The 24,806-nt window shown below is 34.5% G+C and overlaps 1 protein-coding gene across 16 annotated transcripts in view; it reads right to left on the bottom strand.

Annotated features, from left to right (window-relative positions):
* Positions 1 to 2,174: 2,174 nt before the first annotated feature.
* The window catches only part of THOC2 (THO complex 2), a 114,868-nt gene continuing 92,236 nt past the window's right edge, over positions 2,175 to 24,806 (bottom strand). Inside the window, exons 24-39 of one of the 16 annotated variants that reach the window (XM_036306200.1) lie at positions 24,590 to 24,731; positions 23,978 to 24,135; positions 22,947 to 23,075; positions 22,226 to 22,357; positions 21,952 to 22,136; positions 21,360 to 21,538; positions 21,012 to 21,114; positions 20,487 to 20,917; positions 20,209 to 20,267; positions 18,635 to 18,751; positions 13,582 to 13,719; positions 13,171 to 13,240; positions 12,931 to 13,088; positions 10,988 to 11,064; positions 10,481 to 10,526; positions 2,175 to 2,562 (exon numbers count right to left, since the gene is read on the bottom strand). In XM_036306200.1, the coding sequence (XP_036162093.1) occupies positions 10,499 to 10,526; positions 10,988 to 11,064; positions 12,931 to 13,088; positions 13,171 to 13,240; positions 13,582 to 13,719; positions 18,635 to 18,751; positions 20,209 to 20,267; positions 20,487 to 20,917; positions 21,012 to 21,114; positions 21,360 to 21,538; positions 21,952 to 22,136; positions 22,226 to 22,357; positions 22,947 to 23,075; positions 23,978 to 24,135; positions 24,590 to 24,731 (2,106 nt within the window). In that variant the 3' untranslated portion in view covers positions 2,175 to 2,562; positions 10,481 to 10,498. Of the gene's footprint in view, positions 2,563 to 3,132; positions 4,653 to 10,480; positions 11,065 to 12,930; positions 13,089 to 13,170; positions 13,241 to 13,581; positions 13,720 to 18,634; positions 18,752 to 19,395; positions 20,268 to 20,486; positions 20,918 to 21,011; positions 21,115 to 21,359; positions 21,539 to 21,951; positions 22,137 to 22,225; positions 22,358 to 22,946; positions 23,076 to 23,977; positions 24,136 to 24,589; positions 24,732 to 24,806 lie in introns of those variants that run through there. The other 15 variants (XM_036306199.1, XM_036306203.1, XM_036306205.1 and 12 more) reach the window with 15 other exon arrangements.

Genomic DNA, 24,806 nt, shown 5'->3' with positions numbered 1-24,806 from the left:
TGGGTTGCGGGCACATCCCCAGTAGGAGATGTGCAGGAGGCGGCTGATCGATGTTTCTCTCCCATCGATGTTTCTAACTCTCTATCTCTCTCCCTTCCTCTCTGTAAAAAATCAATAAAATATATTTAAAAAAAAAAAAAGTTAGAATTCTTTGTAACAAGACGCAGAAAACCAAACTCACCACCTTAGGTCTATCTTTTTGAGAATCCAGTGAAAGCTATATACCCAGAAAAATGCACATAACACAACTTGCATTCAATTCCTGGGTGGTCCATAGATATCCTCCATGTCCACTTATGAGTCTTAAGTTACAGCTCCTTTCTAGAAAATGGCTTAGACACCAGCCACTAGAGTTCAGAGCCTACATCCTGAGAGAAATCCTATGTATTACACAATTTTCATGTAAAGTTTCAAAGATCGGAGGATTAAGGAGAGTTCCTGCTCACATTAGTAATAAAATATTCATACTTGTGAATACTGCCTCATATAGTCCTGCTTTGCATATAGTCACTCCACATGATCACTCTGTATATAAAGAAGTAAAGCCCTGCCTCATCCAACCTCCTTATCGTTTTATTTTTCCTCAGAGGACCTCCTTCCACCTAACATTAAGTTTTTCTTGTTTGCCTCCCTTGACTAGAAGTTCCATAAGGGCAGGGACTTAGTTTTTCTCATGGCTACATCTGTGATGCATAAGAGACACTCAGATATGTTATGTAAATCTTCCATAGGATTCTCTATAACAGGTTTTAGTAAATAAAGTTTTACTGGAACTCAGTCATGCTCGCTCACTTTCATATCATCTATGCCTGCTTTCATACTATAGTGGCTGAGATGAGGGGTTGCAACAGGATCCACATAGTCTGCAAAGCCTCAAACATTTGCTATCTGTTCCTTTTCAGAAAGTTTGCTGACCACCAGTAGCATTCATTTGGCCCTCATTTCTCAAGATAACTCCTTTGTACTTAGAACAGAGTAGATGCTTAAAAATAGCTTATCACTACACATACAGATTTGCTACTTCCAACATAAATGATTTTTGTAGTTAAAATTAAAGTTAGTATTTTCCATCCTCAATGCATTTCTACCAAGGCCACAAGCAAACATTACCCATGTTTAATAATTTGGGTAATAGGGAGAAGAGATAAAATGCTCAATAGCAAAATTTCTTTCAAACTTAGTTGTGTAATCTTTAAAATGTGAATGCAACGTAACAACTGGCAAGCTCTTCCCTGATATATTTCAGACAAAAATGATTTTGAGGTAAACCATTGTTATTTTGTCAATGTCAAAATAATTCTAAGACATATATCTTTTATGCCAGGGACATTATGGGTGTTAAAGTCATTGAATGGATATCTCTCCCATAATTATTGTGGTCATCAAATTTTGCAAATTACAATTACCTGAAAGGGAGCATCAAGATTTACTAGTATATCCCTTTGCCAATTTTAGGATATATTCAACACTGTCAATCCTTTTTAAAATTACAGCCTTTGTTGTCATCCTAAAAAACAAATTTAACTTGCATGGGCATCACTGGTTCCAGGGAACTGAAGAGTAAATGGTAATTCTTGGCATAATTTCAGCCACTGTTTATGCCAGGAGCAGAGGTGAGCAAATAGAATTTTTTCTTATCACTGAATGATATTTCATTTGAAAACATTATAGTCCAGGAGCTAAGACAGGAGGGAGAAGAGAAAAGGCTAGGAAACTTACTGAATTATGTCTAAGTTATTTTGAATAAGCAACAATACACACAATGATACACAATCATTTGAGAAAACTATTGTTTATTTAGAAAAAAGGTTACACTGGTAGAATTTGGTAGATTAAAACTTTTTCTTTTAAAAATGTCACTGAAACTTTTCCAGGTGAAAGTTCAGCAATACAAAGCTCCTCTAGCCGTAGAATTAGAACACAAGTAACTTTTGATACCCACTCCCCACCACAGATTTGTCTAATATAATTATAAGAAAAAATGGCAAGGGACAAGTGAGTGCTGGTAACTTTTTCTTTTTTTAAACAAGTTTTAATGTTGTACATGTACTATATAAAGTGATCCCTAATTATTGCATTAGACACTGACTGCTCCCACTTTGTTTTTAGTGACTAATATTAAAAACAGCCCAAATAATAAATTAAAATTAGTTTTAAAATGAGGTAAATTCAAAATGGTTCAATAATTGTTTATTTTCAGCTTCAAACAATAAAAAGGAAACATTTCAGATTTTTTTAAAAAAAAACTAAACCTGAAGTGAAATTCTGTACACATGAAACCTCATTTGCTTCTTGGGAACTATATGCAGCACATTGTGCTAAAAATATGGAATAGTTAACACTTTCAGCCATTTACTGAAAATAAATATGTAGAAACTAAGCAACAAGTTAAATACAGTAATGTACAACTCAACAATTTAAAGTTTCCTGCATGGAGCAATAAAACAGATAAATGAATAATTTAAGAAGATGCAACTGGGCCCTCTTCATTTGTGATTCTTGGCAATGTACTCAGGAAACTAAATTTCTGGTCACAGCTGAACCATTCCATTCCAATCTCATCTGAAAGAAACAAAGTGATTATATTGATAGATAAAAGAAGGAAGAAAAGAAGGAATGGGAGGAGGGAAGGATGACAGAAGGGAGAGGAGGAGGAGGGGAGGGGGGAGGGGGGGAAGGAGGGAGGAGGGAGATAGGAAGGATGATAGGCAGGAAGAAGATGGAAGAAGAGGAGGAGGAAGGAAGAAAGAAAGCAGAGAGGGAGGGCGGGAGGGATGAAGGGAGGAAGGAAGGAAGGTTGGTTTAACAAAGAAGAAAAATCAGTGAGTTCTATCAACAACATAGGCTTGAGTTAAGTCCCTAGATAAGGATGAAATATCTTTGTTTCTTAGTGCCCACTCTCAGAAACCATTCAAGACAGGCAGACTATGATGACTTCAAAATAAAAAAACATTGAACATTTTATCTGTGAAAGCCCTCAAGTGGGGGAGGGGGGGAGGAAAAAATGAAATAGAAACACGTAAAACATTCTTCAGCAACAAGCAATAGCTTGTCAAAAGTAAACAGAACGCATAGCAACAAAAAGAAACCAATTTTACATGATCAACAAAAAAAGAAAAAAATGACATCACATTTTTCACAAGGGCATGATTTTAATAGTGACTTATATTAAGATGCAATGTCTGCTAAATTATAAAAATTGCTTTAAAAATATATTGACTTAATTATACTTATTTCCTTTCCTTTATGTATTGACATTTTTCAAATACTGCATAATGAAATAAATTCAGAACATAATCATTACAACATGTGGCAAATAACTTATCTGCCTAACATTTTTCTCATTTATTTTTAAACTAATGCTTAACGCATTAAACTTTATTGATGAAAATACTACATTCACATATTTCATAAAACCAGAGCTAGGAGAGCTTTAAAAAATAATCACACTTCCATGAAATGCTGACAAATAATTTACATATCATTTCTATACAGCATTCTGTTCACATCAGGTATAATCTTAATATCATAATTATAATTGTGGATACACTAATGTTGAACTTACAATTTAATACTTAAAAATCATTGTTCCTGTCCATAACTGATGGATGGATAAACAAAATATGGTACACATTCATACAATGGAATATTATTCAGTTAATTAAAAAAATGAAGTTCTGATACATGCTATATATATCATGGATGAACATTGAATTCATAACTTTATGTGAAAGAAGCCAGACACAAAAGGTCACATGTTGCATAAGTACATTTTTATAAAATGTCCAAAACAGGCAACTTTATAGAGATAGAAAGTATAACATTTCCAGGAGCTGGGGGAAGGGAGAATTGGGAGCAACTGCTAACAGGTGGGGGGTGATAGAAATGTTCTGGAATTAGTGGTGATGGTTATACAGCATACTGAATAGTAAAAACCATTTTAAAATGGCAAGTTTTATGCTTTGTGCATTTCATTTCATTTTCTTAATAGCAAAAAAGTCAATGTTCCAATTAAGAGTATCATGACGGCCATAACTAGAAAAAGAAATAGGTTCTTAGTCATGAAGATGTCAGTCACAACAGGAGTATTACTGAGCAAGGGAAAATTTGGTGATATATTTAAGGGTTAAAAGATAAAACTGCTATTGCTGTAAAAATGTAATGATGATCTTTCCCACTTGTAAAGATGAAATTAAAAATTTTTACAAGAGGCCAAAATCCTCAAGCAATACAATCATCCCAATATTTTCAAATAGGAGTTCACACACAAATGCAGTCTATCTACATCATTAAGGAACTGGTTCCAGGAGGCGATTTCCTCTCCTTTCTGAAAAGAAGGATGAACTAATAGAACAGTGAAATTTTCATTAGATGCTGCTTCTGGATGGTGAATTTCGAGTAAAAATTGTATACACAGGGACCTTGCTGCAAGGAACTGTCTGGAGGTGAAAATAATGTTCTGAAAATCAGTGACTTTGGAATGTCTCATCAAGAGGATGGTGGTGTGTATTCATCTTCTGACTTAAAGCAGATTCCCATTAAATGGACAGCACCAGAAGCTCTTAATTATGGGTGATATCGTTCTGAGAGTGACGCATGTAGCTTTGGCATCCTCCTCTGGGAGACCTTCAGCTTAGGGATCTGTCCATACCCTGGAATGACAAATCAGCAAGCACAAAAGCAAGTGGAAAGAAGATACTGGGTGTCAGTCTCTCAGCAGTGTCCAGAGTGTATTTATAAAATAATGCTGAAGTGTTGGGATTACAAACTTGAAAATCAACCCAAGTTTAGTGAATTTCAGAAAGAAAACTGCCATCAAGAAGAAAGTCGCATAGTGATGAAACAGTGCCAAACTCAGCCTTCCAGCAAAATAATATTTTCTTCTCACTAACCATGAGTTTATACCACATTACCTGGAACATTCTCTAAGGTTTTTTAATTAACTATTTATTTTAAATATGGGCCACTTTTAACCACTGTAAATAAGTAACCCCAGGCTCTAACTGCAATGGATTGCATGGATCTATCTTTTTTACACCTAGAACTGCTGCTGTTTCTCAAAGGGTTTCTACTTCAAACTCAGTTCAGAGTTGGCTGCCCTCCATCATAGACACCTTTACTTTATTAGTGCCATAAACTGCATTGGTAACACCATGTCTGCAGAACACAGTCTAACAAAAAGTGGCCCATCATTCTGCTAAGACAAGATTACCTTTGTAAACATCACCTTCTATTAAGAATTATCTGAACATCCTGATTTTTTTTTCTTTTTAGTTGCCAGAAATGGGCCCTGCTGAATTAGTAACATTGCCATTTACCTATGTTCTATCACGTCCTCCTCCTTTGTTAGGGCATCAGAAAATTGCATGAAATGACCCCAAAGAGCACCCCCTAAGGGTTGAGGCAGCTGATTTTAAGTGATGTTATTTTACAGAGACCAATGACAGCAAGAAACAAGTTTGAAAAGTAGGGTGGTCTGGAGAAAAGAGCAGCTAAACTGATGATCAAAGTAGAGAAGAAAGACAAGTAAAAATTCAGCCTTCTTATTGGAGGTGTGCTTTTATAGACACACACTATCTAATTTTATGATCTAAGTCACCAAGAAGGTCCTAAGAAAAGTCTCAATTGTTCATAGATTCCTCATAAAAGAGCCTTCTTGGTGGCAAAATTTGCTTTAGGGAAAATATATGTCCACCAAATCAACAGATTGTTTTTGGTTAAGTATCTTCACCTCAAAGAAGGCATCCCAGAATTTAGTTCCCTTTATTTTCACTAATGACTGAAGCTGTCAGGATTTCATGATACTAGCTCTCAAGTTCTTTCTCTTTCTCTCCCTCTCCTTCACCCCTCTTTCTCTTTCTCCCTCCCTCCAAGTAAAAAGGCATATATGGATGAAGTTGACAGCTAAAAAGTCAAATGAACACTTAAAAGGAAGAAAGAAGTTAGAGGGACAGCCATCCACTATACTCCTTTCATTTACCCCTATAGTGCTACCTAGGATGTTTCATGTGGGTAAAATGTAACTCAGAGTTAAAACTGGGAATTTGTTGACATGAATCTTAGCATACCCAGGGGTAACTCTCAGGATAAATGCATGTATTGGGGATAGTCACGCTCGGGGTAAATGTGGTATGAGAGCCTTTTGTAAGTGTTCATGTCTATGTCCAGATAAAAACAGCACAGCACCTTAGTGAATATTTGATCTACCTTAAGTGGAAGAAAGAAATGGAAAATTCCTCCTGTGTTCTCCAGCTTTTCAGTGGCTATGAATATCAGTGCAAAGAACTTACACCAAGTACTTTTAAAAGTATAAAGAATGCCCTAGCTGGCTTAGCTCAATGGATAGAGCATCGGCCTGTGGACTGAAGGGTCCCAGGTTCGATTCCAGTCAAGGGCACATGCCCGGGTTGCAGGCTCGATCCCCAGTAGGAGGTGTGTAGGAGGCAACCAATCAATGATTCTCTCTCATCATTGATGTTTCTATCTCTCTTTCCCTCTCCCTTCCTCTCTGAAATATATATATATTATAAAGAATGATAATGAAGATAAAAATAGTTTGTGTATATCATTTCAATCTCCTAACAAAACTTTTGTACACATCCAATGATTCTACATACAGACCCAAATGAAAGCATAATAAACCTGCCCTCAAAAAATATTTTGCAGCATACAAAGCAACTTCTTTTTAAATAGTATATTATCAAATGCTGTAAATAAACGGAACCTTTTTTTGAGAGAGAGAAAAAAAAAGTCAATGCTGTTTCACATCAATCCCAAAGAGATACACTTAACACTTCTGTACATAGCTCTCCATATGAAGTTAACAGAGTTGCTGAAACCTAGCAAGTAATAAAGAAAAATACTTGGTTGTTTGATTATAAGGAAGGAATGAAATTACTGCCTTTAACAAGATCACAATCTAAGTACAGGGACATGTAACATACTCATATATAAATAAGAATCAGTGACTAGGACTCTGTAAGAAAGCCCACAAACACACATAAGCAATGGGAAACTACTGAGAAAGAACTTAATTAGACGCTCTCTACTCTAACACATTACCAGCATCTAGGACTATGCCTTGACATGGCAACACAGTCAACACAGTCCTAAAATAAGCAATCTTTGAGCACTTCAGTCGAAATAAGGCTCATAACAGTAATTATAAAATCAACTGTTTATAGGGGTTAGTATATAATGGAAACAAATGAACTGAGCTGGGTGGGGACTGATTGAAATAAAATAAAAATTTAAAAAGACCCACTCTCTGTATAAGGAAGAGGGGGGCACAGCACCTTGGCAGGTCTAGCTGATTGCTGCCATACAAAAATCAGAACACAATATTGCCAGATGTCCCAATTTTTCAAGAGAAACTGAAATTCTGATTTGTCAACTCTTCTGATTTTTAAAGATGATCACTTTTTAAAAATGTTAAATATTGTGTGACTCCAGGAGATACATCTAATGAGCCACGTTTTGCCCAAGGCCTAAGAATTTACCCTGGGTTTAAAGCATAAAAGAATTGATTAGGTTACACATATGAGACCGGAGCTGAGACGGACCTGCAAAATATATTAGGCCTTATTGGAGTGGAGGATTAGAATAGGAATGTAGTATATTACAAATACAGATGGAGAGGATAGAGCTAACTGCTAATATTCTTTGAAATCAAGTATAAAGTCCAAGATTGAGCCTCTCAAAACCTGGGAGAAAGTCTCAGTTTAGTATAGCATAGCATCTGGTTCTAAAAGGACTCTCAATGATCTAACTTAACTGAGCTCCACATTCATGAATTGAGGACCACATGTATCAAATTCAAATTGAGAAGCTAAAAGATGGTTCTAAAAAGAAAAATTTAATTGGCATGAATTTTTAAAGATTAAACTAAAGGAAAGGTTAAAGGCAAAGCAGCTAGTAGTGTTCAAGGAACTAAATCAAGGAGAGATAAGGAATTTGGACAAAGACTTTAGCAATAACAAGTGAGAAAAGATAGAAAACAAGCAGGAAGAATGGTGCAAGTAAAACTGTGAGAGAAAAAGAAGACAAAAGACTTTGCAAGGAATTAAATCTGGGTCACATTTATATATTGTATTTCTTAACTCTAATGCAATTGTTTTAATGTTTCTGAAATCAGGATGATACTTATAATAAATGTCCTTTCTCTATTCACTCTTCTCAAAAAACAGGTATAGAAACCAACGATTCTTAAAATTAATGACATCTTTGAATCACAGAAATGTGAGACATGCAGCAGCTCTCCTTTCTGTAGAATGTAAAATAAAATTAAAAACAGCAGGAAGCAGCAGATTTGAGGTAGCCTAACGGTAAATGGTGCTAATCCGAAATGATGAGACCTCTAAAGGTAAAGGAAGAACAACAGAAAGACCTAACCAACCCTAGAATGTATCCAATAGGAGGCAGCTGGCAAAAGGAAATATCAACCTCACAAAATTAAGAGACTACCCAAGAAGAAAGTACAGTAAATAATTGTCAGCAAGAAATTGAACAGAATGACCATCATGCTAAATGAACCTTAAAAGGGTATCTGAATTAAGAAGCTCTGCTACAAGACCACCAACCTAACTCCCCAGGCCAGTCTTTTCCTGCCTTTGGTCCTGAGAGATTATATAGAGAGGTAAAGTACAAATTATCCATGGCCTATGTGAAGAACTCAAAGGAATCTTTAGCATAACTTTCACATACCAAAAAATAATATTTAGGTACTGAGTAAAGAGAGATGGATAAAATCACAGTGAAAATTGTTAGTTATGGTTAGCCCATTCCTAACAAAGATATAAGAGGTAGGGTTTTTGGTTTTCTTTAATAAGGAGACTGTGTGAAAGGAGAAGTAAAAAGCAAAATGCCAAACTAAAAGAAAGGCTAAGCCCGGCTGGTGTTGCTCAGTGACTGAGCATCAACCTATGAAACAGAGGTCATGGTTCGATTCCCAGTCAGGGCACATGCCTGGGTCTTGAGCTGGATCCCCAGTAGGGGGCCTGCAGGAGGCAGCTGATCGATGGTTCTCTGTCATCATTGATGTTTCTATTTCTTTCTCCCTCTCCCTTTACTTTCCTCTCTCTGCAATCAATAAAAACGTATGAAAATTAAATAAAAGGTTAAGGTGAAGAATAAAAAAAGATTAAGAGTTTATAGTTCACTAGAGAAGATAGATAGTTGTTGAGGTGGAGATGACTAAAACTGAAGAATGGGCAATAATATTACTTTTACAATATTTCTAATTATAAAAAATTACTAAATTCTAAATGCTCTCTCATAACTCTCATTTTACCCCACTCTACTACTTAGATAACAAGCACAGATAACGAAGCAGAAAAAAACACACTATTAGTCAGGAGGTTACCTATCTGGAACTGCAAAACCCTGCTTTGCAGACAAAATAACAATAAAAAAATCTATACCCTATAGCTTATACCCTAATACAGAACAGGCTCTTAGACATTTCTCACTCTCAAAAACAACTGTAAAGAGTCTTGGTTTTCTGTATGGTTTTATAAAAAAAAAAAAATGGAAGCAGCAAATAATATTTGGGGGAGGGTACAGACAGCAAGCATACTTGATATCTTTAAGAAGTGACAGCTAATATGGAATCAGGAAAATGGACTATAAAAAGAGTAAAAAAACTTCAAATACAGTCACACTGAACCATTAAATGTAGAGGGTAAATCATCCTACATACCTCAATAATCCTAAGGCATCACCAAACAATAACTATTTAGATGATGACCTGAGTGCTCAAAAAAAGTCTATATTAGGTTCTGAACACTCTGACCACAAAGACAGTGGACTATTGTCCACATACAATTTACTAAAGATGGTTAAAACACTTTTTAAATCTCACATAAAGCATGAATACCTTGAAAACAAAGCTGCAGATTTTAAATTCTAGAACTAAGAGCACAGACCAGATTTTTCAGCTTTGCAAAACCTGGGCACCGGTAGAAAAAGAGGCACAAAAACTTAAAATAAAAATCTCCAAATAACATGTCTGCATGAACAGGCAAAAAGAACAGAGAACACGAAAGGGCAAGAAGACCTATGTTTAAGTATTGGCTCTGCTAGCTAGAGTCTCTGTCACCCTCCTCAACTTAAACTTTCAGATTCTCAGTTTTTTCACCTGTAAAATGCAGATGCCAAAACCACCTACAAGGCTATGACACTTAAAAAAAGTAATTAATTATCCAGAGAAGATGGGAATGAATGGTGAAAAGAAAGCCAGATGTTCTTAAGTACATCTTGGTGTTAAAAAAAAATAGCTAATCAGCAAGCTTAAAATGAAAACAGCTTAAAAATAACTGTGAATTTTGTTTTGCATCTATACCCAAAGACCTAGTCATTATATTTAGGTGAAAAATGCTACTTGTACTTTGCAAAATGGATCTAGTTTCTTCATCATCATCATCATCAGACCTCATTTCATAAAATTTCTCTTTAAACGAAAAGGAGGTGAGAGAACACTCACCTTGATGGAAAGTCTTCATTATCTGTGTTTGTCCGAGGACTTATGAGTAGATGACAAATTAAGGGGAAAACTAGGGAAAAAAGAATGGTGTCTCATCTTTTAGTACAATCCCTTAGCTTGCAGGCCTATTTGGCTCTAACTAGCTGGTAGCCTCAAACTCTACCAGCTCTGCTTGTCTGCTGCATCATCTTGCCCTTCAATTCCCCATGCTCCCAGCCCAAAGGACTCTGTTCTTTTTCTTCCTCTCAATGATAATACAGACAGAAGGACTCCAAAATCCCTTGGTGGCATAAGACAACCTCAGTCAACAAAGAAGTTTAAAAAACATATCAATTCTCCCACTTCCACATTTCTTATATTTGAGAGGATTAACTGGAGAGACCATTTAAAAGCTAAGAGGCTCTTAAGCATTTAGAGCACATACTACAAGTGTACAATTCTAAACATGAACAGTATCAAAGCTTTCCATTTCACTGATTAAAAGCATCAATAAGATGAAAAGGATATTGTTTCTTCTCTTCCTTTCCTCCTGAACTGTCCCGTTTCTCTTTCTTTTCTATCTTTTCTTTATCATGCCTGGACTCCTATAAGGAATGGTGGAATTAGTTGGGGAAGGGAAAACCAAATTAAAAAATCAGCTCAAAATCTCTTTTCAATCACCCACCAGTCATAAATTTTTCTTCAAAAACTTATTTAATAGGACACCAAAAGCACAAGCAACAACAAAGAATTGGATTTCATCAAATAAACACTTTCATGCATCAAGTTACACTATCAAGAAAGTGAAAAGACAATCTACCAAATGGGAGAAAGTATTTGCAAATCATAGATCTCATAAGAGTCTAAGTATCAGACTATATACAGAATTCTTACAACTGAGCAACAAAAAGACAAATAATCCAATTAAAAATGGCCAAAGCATCTGAATAAATTTCTCCAAAGAGGATATACAAATGGCCAAAAAGCACATGAAAAGATACTCAACATCATTAGTCATTAAGGAAATGCAAAATCAAAACCACAATGAGATGCCACTTCACACCCACTAGGATGGCTATGTAATAAAAAATAAAATTTAAATTAAAAAAATATTGAAAAGAATGTAGAGAAATTGGCACCCTCATGCATTGCTGGTAGAAATATAAATTGTGCTGCCACTGTGGAAAACAGTTTGGTGGTTCCTCAAAAAGTTAAACATAGCATTACCATATAACCCAGAAATTCCACTCCTGGGTATATACACACAAGATTTTAAAACAGGTATTCAAACATATACTAATAGCAGCACTATTCACAATAGCCAAAAGGTGGAAAACACAAAAGTCCAACAAATGGTCAACAAATGTGGTATATTCATACAATGAAATATTATTTAGCCATATAAAGAAATGAAGTACTACTGATTCATGCTACACTATGGGAGAATCTCAAAAACATTATGCTAAATGAAAGAAGTCAGACACAAAAGGCCACTTTATTACATGATTCCATTTATATGAAATATCCAAAACTGGTAAATCCACAGAGACAGAAAGCAGATTAGTTTTTTTCACGCGATAAAGGGAGGGGAAAATGGGGAATGGAGCTTAATGGGTATGGAGTCTCCCTTTGAGGTGATGAAAATGTTTTGGAACTAGACAGAGATGGTGATTGCACAACATTGTAAAGATACTAAATGCTTGTATACTTTAAAATGACTAATTTTGTTATGTAAATTTTAACTCAATTTAAAAAATATTTAAAAGGAGCAACCTCCCCTCTAAAGCATATAGAAATCTTTAAACTATCACCTTATAATTTTCTAAAACTGCTTTTAATAACTATAAATTTAACAAGTATAAATATATAAAATATACATATTTTGAATATACAACAAAATAATGCTTTACACTTTAGTGATGACTTGCTTACTTAATGGCTGATGCATGAGATGTATTTTGAATATCATCCGTTAGTAAGTATCTAAGAGAATGCACACTACACTTAATGTGAGAATCAAATACAAGTTGCAAACACATAAGGTTATTAGGAGAAAATGTTATAAAAATGTTTAGAATCACAAACATTTTTTACTTTATGACACTAATGATCAGGGAGAATACATGTAACCATATTTTAATCTCATGAATACAGAGAAATTAAAAAGCATTGTTAGTGGAGGAAAAAGAAAACACAAAAAGAAGGGCTGAAACTCAAGGAACAGAAATAAGTGGGAGTGGAATGGAGAGGAAAGGAATTTCAGAGGTAAACTAATTCTACCCTCCCAGTAATTTGGGACTGAGTTGGTTTGAATTCCCCCAGATAACCTGCCCTCTCTTACTGTCTCATCTTTCCATCCCAAATAATTAACGAAAGACTATTTGACTATAAAAGAACCTCAATATTTGCTGCATTTTCAAAGGGTTAATTTTCTAAGTAAAGTACATTGTTCCTTTGTTGTCCCAATTTACCTTTTTGCCACTGGAGGAGATTTTATCCATTTTTTCTGATTTAAATGAATCACCGCCTTTTTCTTTGCCTGAAGATTTGGACTTATTTTTTTCCTTGTCTTTCTCATTTGGATAAGGAGACTCACATGGGCTTTCACTTTTGTGTTTTGAAACCGCCACTAAAATTATAAAAGAGAATCATGAAAGCCATTTCCAATTCAGTTTGACAATTGTTTTAAAAATATTGGTAAGTCTACCTACTTGTTCCATTTTCCTCTTTTCGCCTCTTGGTTAAGTCCGGTAGCACTTCACGGTCATTGTTTGAGTGATCCTAGAACCAAGAATTGTGAACTACATTGATCAAGAGTTTTTTGTTTTGTTTTGTTTTTAAAGTATTACTTTTATGCAAGAAGCGCACAGCATTGTAGAATATTTGTGATAGTTTCACATACTTGGTAAAATGACATGAAAGACAAGCAGAGCTGGGAGAGATTATTAGGCTGAAGATCCTTATTACTGTAGAAGATTCAAACACTCTTTAGGATGAAAATACCAATTAAAACACTAAATAACAGATTGCCATGCAACAAACTAGTACTTTAAAAATAGGCAACAAACATACTATTGTACACAATAACGAGCTTTCCAAACTAGTTTTAAAAAATTACAAACCCTTTTCCGTTCCTTCCTGTCCTTTTCATCTTTTTTCTCTCTTTCTCTGGATCTTTCCCTTGACTTGTCCAAATCTTTCTTGTCCATTTCTCTCTCCTTACTCTTGGACAGTGGTGAAGGAGTATGATTAAGGTAGAGCTGTTAAATTAAGGCAACATTACTAAAGATTATTAGTTTTCCAGTATTGGTATCATTTGCTTGATTGTTTATTTAATGAAAGACAATTGGTAGTGAGACCCCAAGTCAAAACTGGTGAGCTGTCTGGATTACAAGAGGTAAAATAAAAGAGCATGGCACAAATTATGCAAAGACTTCAATTCTTGGGCTTATAAAATTACCAGTTCATTCCTGCCTCAACTGAGATTCATTAGTAAATTCACAAGCTACAGTTCCTTTTACAGCTCTATTGAGAAGACCTATAACCACCATTACAATAGTCCGTATGTGAAAAATAGTGACTAGACTTGCTCTACTGTAAAAAAAAATTACAAACCTCTACAAAATCATGGAAATTTTAAATAGTTTTACCATCTACTGATAGGTAATCAATGACAATGAGCAAAAGTATAAAATAAAGCCTAGACATAACTAATAAGTCTTTTCTACCTCAGAGTATATCATGCATAGATTATCCTAAATTACTTTTACAAATGTAAAGGCTACATAGTCTCCACTTCTGAAAGCACTCAAATTTATATCTAATTATCACAACTAACTGTGAATTTTGCCTTACTAGTTCTAAATAATTCAGTAAACTATATTAGTCAGCTGCGGATGATGAAACACCTCAAAGACTGAAAAATGATAAATCAATGTTCTCCTCTGCTTATTCTTTCTCTGCCAAACGGCCCATAGGCAAACAGCTAAAAATCAAGGATTGCTAAGTCTAGTAATTAAGAGATAACTTTACTTATGAAAGTTGTAAATATGGAAATCTACTATAAAATAAATCATTCAGGAAGCAATCAAATACCTAACCTTACAGCATTTATAACTGTGCTACAAGCTTATGTTTAAGACATTAAAAGTATTAGGCAGCAGAATACTGAATATAACTTGTTACATAACTACACAATTCTAGATATACCTTAGCAATGAAAAGAACAGTGAATCAGAAGTCAAATATTGTTACACAATGAAATCCTTTGATATTCAAAGGAATACATGAAAAAGACAAACATCACTTTGAGAATTAAAGAAACACATTTTTTTAACACCACCAAATATTTTCAATTCAGCTGGCTCAGAAATAGTGCTATAGCAATACAGAAGTAGATTCTTTAAAATTTCAATGTTTAAAAGTTGGTGATCAACTGAAATAAACAAAATGTTCATTATTAACAAAGAGCAAGAGAATGAAAAAACAGTCATAAAAGTGTTTGTGCAAAATGTACTCTTGCTGGGTATAATGCACTAAATGACACTTCATGATTTTCTGTATGCGAGTTGTATTCCTGTCTTAATATTACTCATGAAACTGACAAGACAATGGAAATAATATATTACTGCAATACTTGAAAAAGATTTCTCTAAAGGAAGTATTGCTTAATTCTCCCAATAGAAACAAAAAAAATAGTTTTGGTACAAATAAGCACCCATGTGCACACACATACACACGCACACACACATACACAAGAATGAAGTTTTTAATTGTGCCTAACTTGAATTCTGTATTGCTAGAAATTGAGAAACCTAAAAAATTTTAGTTTAGAAATGTATTCAACTATATTCCTTCTTTCTACCCTCTTAAGAAGAGTTCTGATCACAATACTCTTTTCCACAAAAACAAAGTCTCTCATTACCTATGGGATAAAATGCATACTCTTCAGCTTAGGTATTCCAAACTCTTCGCAATCTTTGCACAATTATATTCTACTAGGGAGCACCCAATACATTCTATGCTGTGGCTACTACTGTTCCCTAACACCCTGCCCTTCCCAGTTCTCTTCACCAAAATGGTTGTTCACTTTTACCTTAATCCAGTGGTTCTCAACCTTCTGACCCTTTAAATACAGTTCCTCATGTTGTGACCCAACCATAAAATTATTTTCGTTGCTACTTCATAACTGTAATGTTGCTGTTATGAATCATAATGTAAATATCTGATATGCAGGATGGTCTTAGGCGACCCCTGTGAAAGGGTCGTTCAACCTCTATGAAAGGGGTCGTGACCCACAGGTTGAGAACCGCTGCCTTAATCTCTTAAAAATCCTACTTAGCCTTCAAATTCAGCTCAGAAGTCATCATCAGTTTGACTGTCCCTTGACTCTGCAACTCACTTTCTGGTAACTCATATTACTTCATATTAACCTTTTTGTGATAGGAATTCCCTGTTAAATTCATGTCATCTATTTTTTACCATAGTTTCCAGTATGGTAAGGAACTAATGTATCTTTTCTGCTTTTACACACTTACTAGTGCCTTGTACACACACACAGTGAGTACTCAATAAATGTCTGCCAAATAAAATTAATGATTTGTTAAATTGATCTGCATGAAGCATTGTTGAATTTTGGGTTTTATTTGCTTTATTTTTGACATTACGTTCATTAGATCCAAAAAACAATTTGACTGATTTTCAAAATCTGTTTAAGAGAACACTGCTATATTTTTATTAAGGATACAATATATAAAGACAGTCTCATTTGCAGGCTTGGGTTTGGTTGTAAATACTTGTTTTAAAATGGTAATAGAAATTAAAAGTAGCATTCTCTTTTGAGGTGGGTATTGCTGCCCTCCTAAATTACATAGAACCTACGTTAAAGGAGCATGCTTTTCACACATTCTTTATCAAATGCAACTAGTAGGATTGCTAGGTAAAAATACAACTGACCAAAATTGGAAATATGCCAATTGGAAATTGGGGTAAAAGGTGAACTGACAAAATATTTGGATACTAAGCTAGATTTTTCTCCCTTTAATCAAGTGAAAATAGTAAGTAAAAAAAAAAAAAATTTAAAGAGTATCCCAGGGCATAACTCAAAGGTTAAACTAAAGCAGGGAAACAATTTTATATGTACAAGTGACAAGACAGCATGAAAAAATAGACACATTTCTTTTGAGTCCTCTAAAAAATAAAAGCTACCCCAGGAGCAGTAAGTATATACAGATCAAGTTTAGAGATCATTCGAAGTCTAGTAATTTTTGCCCTCTGACAAATATAGGCTATTAAAATTTCTTACACACATAAAAATGCAACATCAATTACTGTGCAGACCAGTAAACTTTGGATGCTTTACCAAAGTCCAAAGGCCTAAGGATTCATTTCAAATATTTATTTAACACCAAATAATATTGCCAGGTACCATACTAAAGCACAAAAGATCTGAAAAGTGGTGTGAAACTCATAATTTTTAGAAGTGTATTCATATGCCATTTTCAAAATGTTCTGGTTGTCTGTGTAATAAACCTATTGAATTTTAAATGTCCAAAAAGTCACCGTCTTTTTTTTTTAAGAGAAGAAGTAGTAAGATTGAATTAAATCATTATAAGTTTAAAAAAAAACAAGACAAACACGGTAAAAGAGTTAGGAACCCTGTCAACGACTGTTGAAATGGGTGCTAAGAATCAAGGAACCATAATGTCTTTTCTTGCAATTTGTTTTCATTGTGGTAATAAGAACATCTGAGGAATCTTAACTGTAGTCCAAGTTTTGAAACTGACAAGTTATATGCCACTGGGAAAGGACCAAGAACGTCTTCAGTTTCTTAGTCAAAAATACACTAACACCTATGCTATCTACCTCATAGCACTGTAATGAGCACAAAATGAGATAACATATGTTTCTCTCACATATGTTTATTTTCAAAAGGTTTTCACAAATGTAAAGAACCATAATCTTCATCATTGATTAGAAAATCCAGTTAACTTTATATAACAGCAGGTTTCAAACTGCTTCAAAGTATGTTTCAGAAAATAAATATTCACAAGGCAACATTGTAAACCCATAAATTTAAAGTAGCCCACACAAGCCACTGATGATTAAAACTGACATACACAATCCCAAACTGGTTGTGAAAACCTATTATATTGCAATACATATTTAATGTAGCCAATGAAAAGTTTTACTTTAAAAGAAAACATTCACAGTACAAGCTGACACTCTTTTGATTAATACAGTATATTCTAAAAACAATGCTACAATTTCAGGACACAGGCACAATGGCTAATCTAAACTGTTAAAAATTAATGCTTATTTGCCCAATATCCACAGACATTTCATTATAAAGCTATAGATCTAGAAGCAATTAGTACTGTCAACTGGCTTTGTTTCAAAATTTCATTTTATATTGGTCCACCAGTAAAGAATCATACTTAGATATATAAGAGGAGGCAAAGTAGAATATAAAAGTAAAGGAGAGTACAAGTTTTATAATAATAAAGACAAAATAACATGAACAATGGACAATTCAACTACAATAATGAAATGAACTCTGTAATAAGATATACAAACTGCACATTATTTTTAGTAGCAGTACTACTCAAGAAAGTAGAGTAATAGGCAAGAATTAATACTGACATGTAAACACAACCTTCAAGTTGAGTATTCCACCTCCAGGAAAATGATTAGTTTATACTGACCACATTTCTTGATATTATGCTGCAACTACCAAAAAGGTAGCTCAGCATAGGCAATATAAATAATTTTATGGATTAAGATGGGCTCAGTTTTTAGAATGGTTATGTGAATGCATCAAATTTATGTTTTGGTCTTTCAGGCTGTCTAAAAAAGTCAGAAAACAGCCTGACAGATTTGTTTTAAGAAATTATATAAGCCTACTCCCCAAAACAAGCCAACAATGTCTTCCCCAAACCTTAATTTCCAGATTTTGAAGCATAAAAGGGTAATGCATAACACAGCAAGAAAGGAGAGATTATAGAAATGTTGCCACATTACACACATTTTAGAACAATCTCATTAAAAGGGACCACTGTCATCCATTGTTTCAGTTTGTGATAGATATTCATTAAAGTTATCATACTGAATTTACTAGGGCAAGGGTAAAGAATTTTTTTGTATTACTTAGGCATGATGATTTTAAAAGACTCAAACCTTTGCTGAAGACTCCTTGAGTTCGATGAGACTGTCCTGTAGAAAATGAATGGAGATGACAGGTGAGCTGGCATAGTTCTCAGAACCCAGAAGAACTTTGGGAGATATGGCTGTAACCTGGAAATAAACCAGCTACTTCTTGTGAGGATAAATCTCGTGATGTCATTAGTACATGAATATCAACAATAAAAAAAAAAAGCAAAACTATGTAATGGAATTGTAATGTTAAAAAAAAAACTAAATAAATTATATGTACTCAATGTAAAAAATAAACTGTCTCTGCTCAGAATTTAAAAATAAATGTCAATGCCACATTTTCCATTACACTGTAAGTTACAGGTAATGTTAAGAGGCTTAAGAAATCAAGCGATTTTTTTTCCTACACAAAAAGTTTAAAATAGTGGGGGTCACTGTGGAAGAACAACACTATCGTGCATTTTCATAGTTTTTCTTTAATTGGGAGGTTTCCATTTTTACTTTACTGTGACTCAAACATAAATAAATATATATATATTTCATATCCTAGCCAGAAAACTCAGTGGCATTATATTAAAAGAAAACAAAATGTAATATTATAAAAGACTGATTTTTTTTATTTTGCAAAGTGCCTCTGATGGTGCATCTCATACCTCCCAGAACAAAACAAAGCAAAACAAACAAAAAACAAAAAAACAAAAAAAAAAAAGCACTTCAAAGAAAGAAAAGGAAATAAATTACGGTATTCCACCACAGTGCTCTTGATGAAGAATTAGTTAACTTACAGTTTTAAAGTTCAACGTATTGCAAATTCAAAGATTCCATGAAATTAGATGGCTTTAGAATTAAAATTAAATATCAAGCAAGGAATGGCTACCCTGAGTCTTCAAGAAGGCTACACCCACGATTTTGTGCTGCAGTTGAATGCCTGGGGTTTCTCTTTGCTTGGTGGTAGGATTGGATGCCACATCTGCTTTTATCATAACGCAAGGTTCAACTTGTTGGGAACCCAATGGGTATAAACAAACCTCCAAGGGAAGATACAACAGAAGCTGCATGCTCACTGAATATACACTACAGGAGAACTGATCACCAAGGAGACTTTAAAATGGAACTCCTTTCAAGATTCCTTCTTAGAAGGCACACATCGGTATGATGCTCATCAAGAAGCTTGATGAATTCAGAGGTATCTTGTTTATCCTGTGTCATCCAGGAAGTCTTCAGTGCTATATATTCTTCAATATTTATGCCGAAAAATAGGCTTCATTCTGCTGAAAAGATTCATTTGCTTGTAGCCACCATTGCACTCCAAAAAGACTGCTTAAAGCAGTGAGGCACTTCTGGGTAAAATTTCTCTTGCACTTTGAAACACTATAAAATTAGTGCTCAGTCCTTGAAGTTGTAACATTTTTTATTATAAAAATACTCAATAGGAAAAAATATCAGTCCACCAATATGTAAAAAATTCATTTTCTAATGCAACATGAAACCTCCAGTGGCTCCAGTGAATACTTGGCATAAGACTTGAAGGAAGTCAGGACACGTATTCCAAACAGGTGAGCCTAATATGGACGCTGCCTTCCTCAGGCTATACTAACCTTTACTGTTGAGGAATGTGATGGAGAAGGATGGGTATCAATTTTGCGGCGTTTTTGTTCTGTTGGGGGGGAAAAAAAACAATAATAGTCACAATAAGACATATTTCCACTTTTTTCAAACACTTCAAAATATGACCAACTTTTAAGGTCATCAAGTATTATTTGCCCCAGTAAAGTTCCTAGATAACTTGCCAAACAAGGAGACAAGCGCAAATATACGTTACAAAGACCAAATATACGTTACACAGGCAAACAAATATAAAGAAAGGCAAACTTGCCCCTTTCAGGCTCAGTAATATCTGATCGGGGAACAGGTGACTTCAAGGACCCAGAAACTGGAGTTTTTTCTCCTCCTTTTACATTTTCCTTTGATTTCATTTCCTTTGCTATATCTCTTTCTCTGGATGGCTCCTTCTCTCTTTCCTTTTCTTGAGTCGATTTTGATTCTACGTTGGGGACAGTGGTCTTGAATTTCTCATCTTTAGCTTTGTCTTCCTTCTTGAATTTTTCTTTCTCTTTGTCAGACTTAGGCGTTCTTTCCTTCGTCTCTCTTGCTTTTTCATCTTTATTTGGTCGTTCTTCCTTCGGTTTGTCTTTACCATCTTTACCAAGTACCCTGGCCTCTGGAGTAGTAGCTGGAGTCTTTTCTTTTTTCTCTTTTTCTTTCTCTTTCCCTTTTTCTTTGTCATTTTCTTTAACGGTTTTGCTGCTTAAGAATAAAAATGTAAGATTTTAAGAGAAACAGTCATAAAATATATTTCATGTTTTTAATCATTAAGGGTTTCTTACTGACTTGTTCCTACCTGTTAGAGCCACTATTTCCATTGCTTGAATTCCCTTTTGGTGTGGCACTAGAAGCTTTATTAACAGCTTTCACACCACACTGAGATCTCTCCCTTGATTTATCTGAAATAAAGGTAAGATTTTATTTGACAATCCCCTAAATATAAGTAAACTACAATTTCATAGCAAAATGATTAGAGTTTAATTAGAAGAAACAAAGGATTGATTTACTCCTTGACAGTTACATACTCCTACCTGGGGAATAAAGAAGTAATTATAAGGCAGCATTTTACTTGGCATGTGATACAAAACATTTCAGTTTGTTGAAACAAACCATATTATTGATAAATTTCTACAAATAAGCATACCATTCTCCTCAGCACCGCTTTCATCAGATTTAGATGCACTTCCTATGGACGATGAAGAAGACCCACCACCAGGCCCATTTTGTACACTGGCAACTGCATTCCTCGGAGGGGGGTCTTTGTGATGAAACTCATTTTCAGGTATCATGTATGACTTTCTACTTTTCAACTGCCCAGAGTAGCTGAAAGTCGCACAAAGTGTTTAAATATACAAATACAAATCATAAAGCACAAACATGAGGTTTAAAAGAATAAAATTAGCAAGGTAAATAAAAATTTCAATGTAAATTAATCCTTAAACTAAGATGCCTTTTTTTCACTATTGAAGATCTGATAACCCAACTGATGATAAAATTATATTTCCTCAAAACCAGTACAGATTATATGACTTGTGAAACTATCATCCAGTATAAACCGGAAGCTGATAATCAGAAGTGACAACTCTCACCAGCCTGTGGGAACATGATCGCATAATCTCCCATAATTTCCTGAAGTAAAGCAGAAAATAAACTTCAACACTGTAAAACAGTTTAAAGTCTTCAGAATCCTTCTGTTATCTAGTCTCATAAATCACATTAAAGTATAATTGCGTTACCCCATAGCCAATGCATATAGATCAGGCCTCTTCTCTTTTTCTTCTTGGCAGATTTTATGCACTCTTCTTTCCAAAGCCTGACCCAGATTCAAAACTTTTGGGTACCAAGGAAGTATTTTTGTTAGCACAATCAAGATATTCCTGATGTGAGTATATTCGCCTGTTTCAAGGCAATGTACTGATGCCTACAACAAACATTTTAAGATCCATTATTATAAAAGTGTAAGTATGAAGAGAGAAAAAAACACCTTTGAGAAACACATTTTTTTTTTACCTTGGTTAGTTTGTAATGCCATTTATGTACAACATGCCGAAAATTTTCATAGTCTAATTGATCAGCTTTATTTCCACCATCGAATCCAGTTGCCCGTAATATAGTAAGGAATCCTGGATAATTTCCACATTCCTAAGAGGCAAAAATAGGTTGTTACTTTTTTTTAAATATATTTTATTGATTTTTTTACAGAGAGGAAGGGAGAGGGATAGAGAGCTGGAAACATCGATGAGAGAGAAACATCGATTAGCTGCCTCCTGCACACTCCCTACTGGGGATGTGCCTGCAACCAAGGTACATGCCCTTGACTGGATTCGAACCTGGGACCCTTCAGTCCGCAGGCTGACACTCTATCCACTGAGCCAAACCGGTTAGGGCTAGGTTGTTACTTTTAAAGAAAAAGCTGTCCCCCCAAAGTAGCAGAGGCTGAAACGCAAGTAGAGTAGATTAATGATTCTACGTGAAAACATGACGTGTATTTGAATGATAGGTAGTTTTCACAGAAAGGCTCAGTTTATTCAATGATATTAACTTGGAATATTATCAGTTTGAAATAGGATAAAAATATATAGCACTTTTAATAATGGATGAATTGTGTTAAAATTTTAAACACTGCTTTACAACTGAATCTTAAACTCAGCTTCCCTTTTAAAACTGAACAACCTAGAGATTTTACTGTGTCATTATATGCGTGGGTAAAATATAAGCATATTAGGCATACCTTTTCATATGTGGCTCTATCACTGTGCCACCTGGTTACAGTCTCTAACATGCAGCAAAGAAATCTCCCATATCGACTAGCTTCATTTTCAGTACAACTTGCAACTGTGTAAATTATATCAGAGAAAACCTACAGGAAAAAATGTTTGAGAAGTAAAAAAACAAACACAAGTAAAAATTAGTTCAAAATATCAAAAGATCTTGTTACAGTAAATCATAATATACCAAACAGGTAAGTTTAGTCAAAACTTATCTTCCCTTTTTACATTCACAATCCCAGAGACCTTTAAAGATTTTAGCTTTGGTGAGGAAACAGCACATTCATAAAGCAACAACAACAACAAAACTTTTATAAAGAAAGCTGATTTACAGTGACAGAAGAAAACAGCTATCACTATTATTACATCATAACTTCTTTGACAAAGACTTAGCCATAGATATGACTGGGGTTAGTAGGACAGTAAGCAGAGGCAAGTCTGATAGAAACCAAAAATAGGCAGATGACATGCTGTAACATATATTACATTTTAAACCACAAAATGCAGTAATTAAGAAAAATGCCAGGTGCAAAAATCTTGTGAATGTGACCATGCTGAAAAGCATCCCTGATGTTATGTTATATACAAAGTTGTAAGCTTTTCTGTTGTTTTTGAGGGGGTGAAGGTTAAAAATGGAGATGAGTATAGCAAACATATAAACCCAAATGTTGAGTTAATAGATTAACTAGGGGTGCTTTTTATCTATCGGGCATTATTCAAAGTGCTTTTGTGTATAGTGACTCATTTAATACTCATAACAATCTTATGAAGTAGGTACTATCCCATTTTACAATAAGAAAACTGAGGCACAGAGAGGTTAAAAAACTTGCCAAAGATCATGTAGCTAGAAATTAGCAGAGTTAGGATTCAAGTTCAGGCATTTGGCTCTTGAGTTCATGCTTTTAACCACACACACAATACCTATATAGATTATAATGTTTAGCTATCTTTGCATGAGACTTTTTTTAAAAAGTTTGCAATAAAAAGAACTTACTCGATCATAACAAAGAAGTGTGGAAAAATTTGGAGTTTTCTGTTGATGTACCAATTCAACAAAACGGGCACAGTAAACAGCATCAATTGCTGAAAAAATACAGCGAGGAAATATACACAGCTGTAGAAATTTTGTGATGGTCTCATTTTTGGTAGATTCTAAAAATAAGGGAAGAATATATTAAGTGGTAAACTTCTTCCTCAAGTGCCTCAAGGCCACTAAACATGACACCATATTAACTTTAGTGTAGAGAATGCTATACAATCACAAACTACTACTTACAGTTAGCAACCAAGGGGTCATGACTAGAATAAGACTTTCATTTTTACTCTGTGGACACTTTTCTATCTATAATTTCTCCAGAAATAAGATTTTATACAAGAAGTTAAATGATATCCACCAATTGTAGTTATAAGCTAATTAATTTTATCAGCAAACTAAATCAATTCCTTCAGTGAACATGTGAAGTTGACTCTGCATTAGTGAATAACAAAAGAATGGGATAGTGAACCGAGTTGAAATACAAATACAATACACTTGAACACCTCCAGTTTTAAAGGTCTGTTTTTGTAGTTTAGCAGTAGTAGGAACGTAACAATTCCAATAACATACTTGCTAAAAGCCAGTTGTCCTTTTCCAGTTTTAGTCTCTGTAGAACTCGCTGTACATGTTCCATCTGTTTCTTTTCTTCTTCAAGAAGTTTGTCCTGAAGGGCAGTACAGCGCTCCTTCTCTTTTTTCTTTTTATTTGGAGGCTACAAAGTATAAGTTAGATATTTTTCTAACTACAGGCACATTGTCTCCCTTTCTTTTAATTAAAAATTTCAAAA

The sequence above is a fragment of the Myotis myotis genome, unplaced genomic scaffold (assembly GCF_014108235.1).
Source record: "Myotis myotis isolate mMyoMyo1 unplaced genomic scaffold, mMyoMyo1.p scaffold_m19_p_4, whole genome shotgun sequence".
NCBI lineage: Eukaryota > Metazoa > Chordata > Mammalia > Chiroptera > Vespertilionidae > Myotis > Myotis myotis.
Note: the sequence above shows the minus strand (reverse complement) of the source record. Positions and strands in the feature narration are given on the sequence as shown.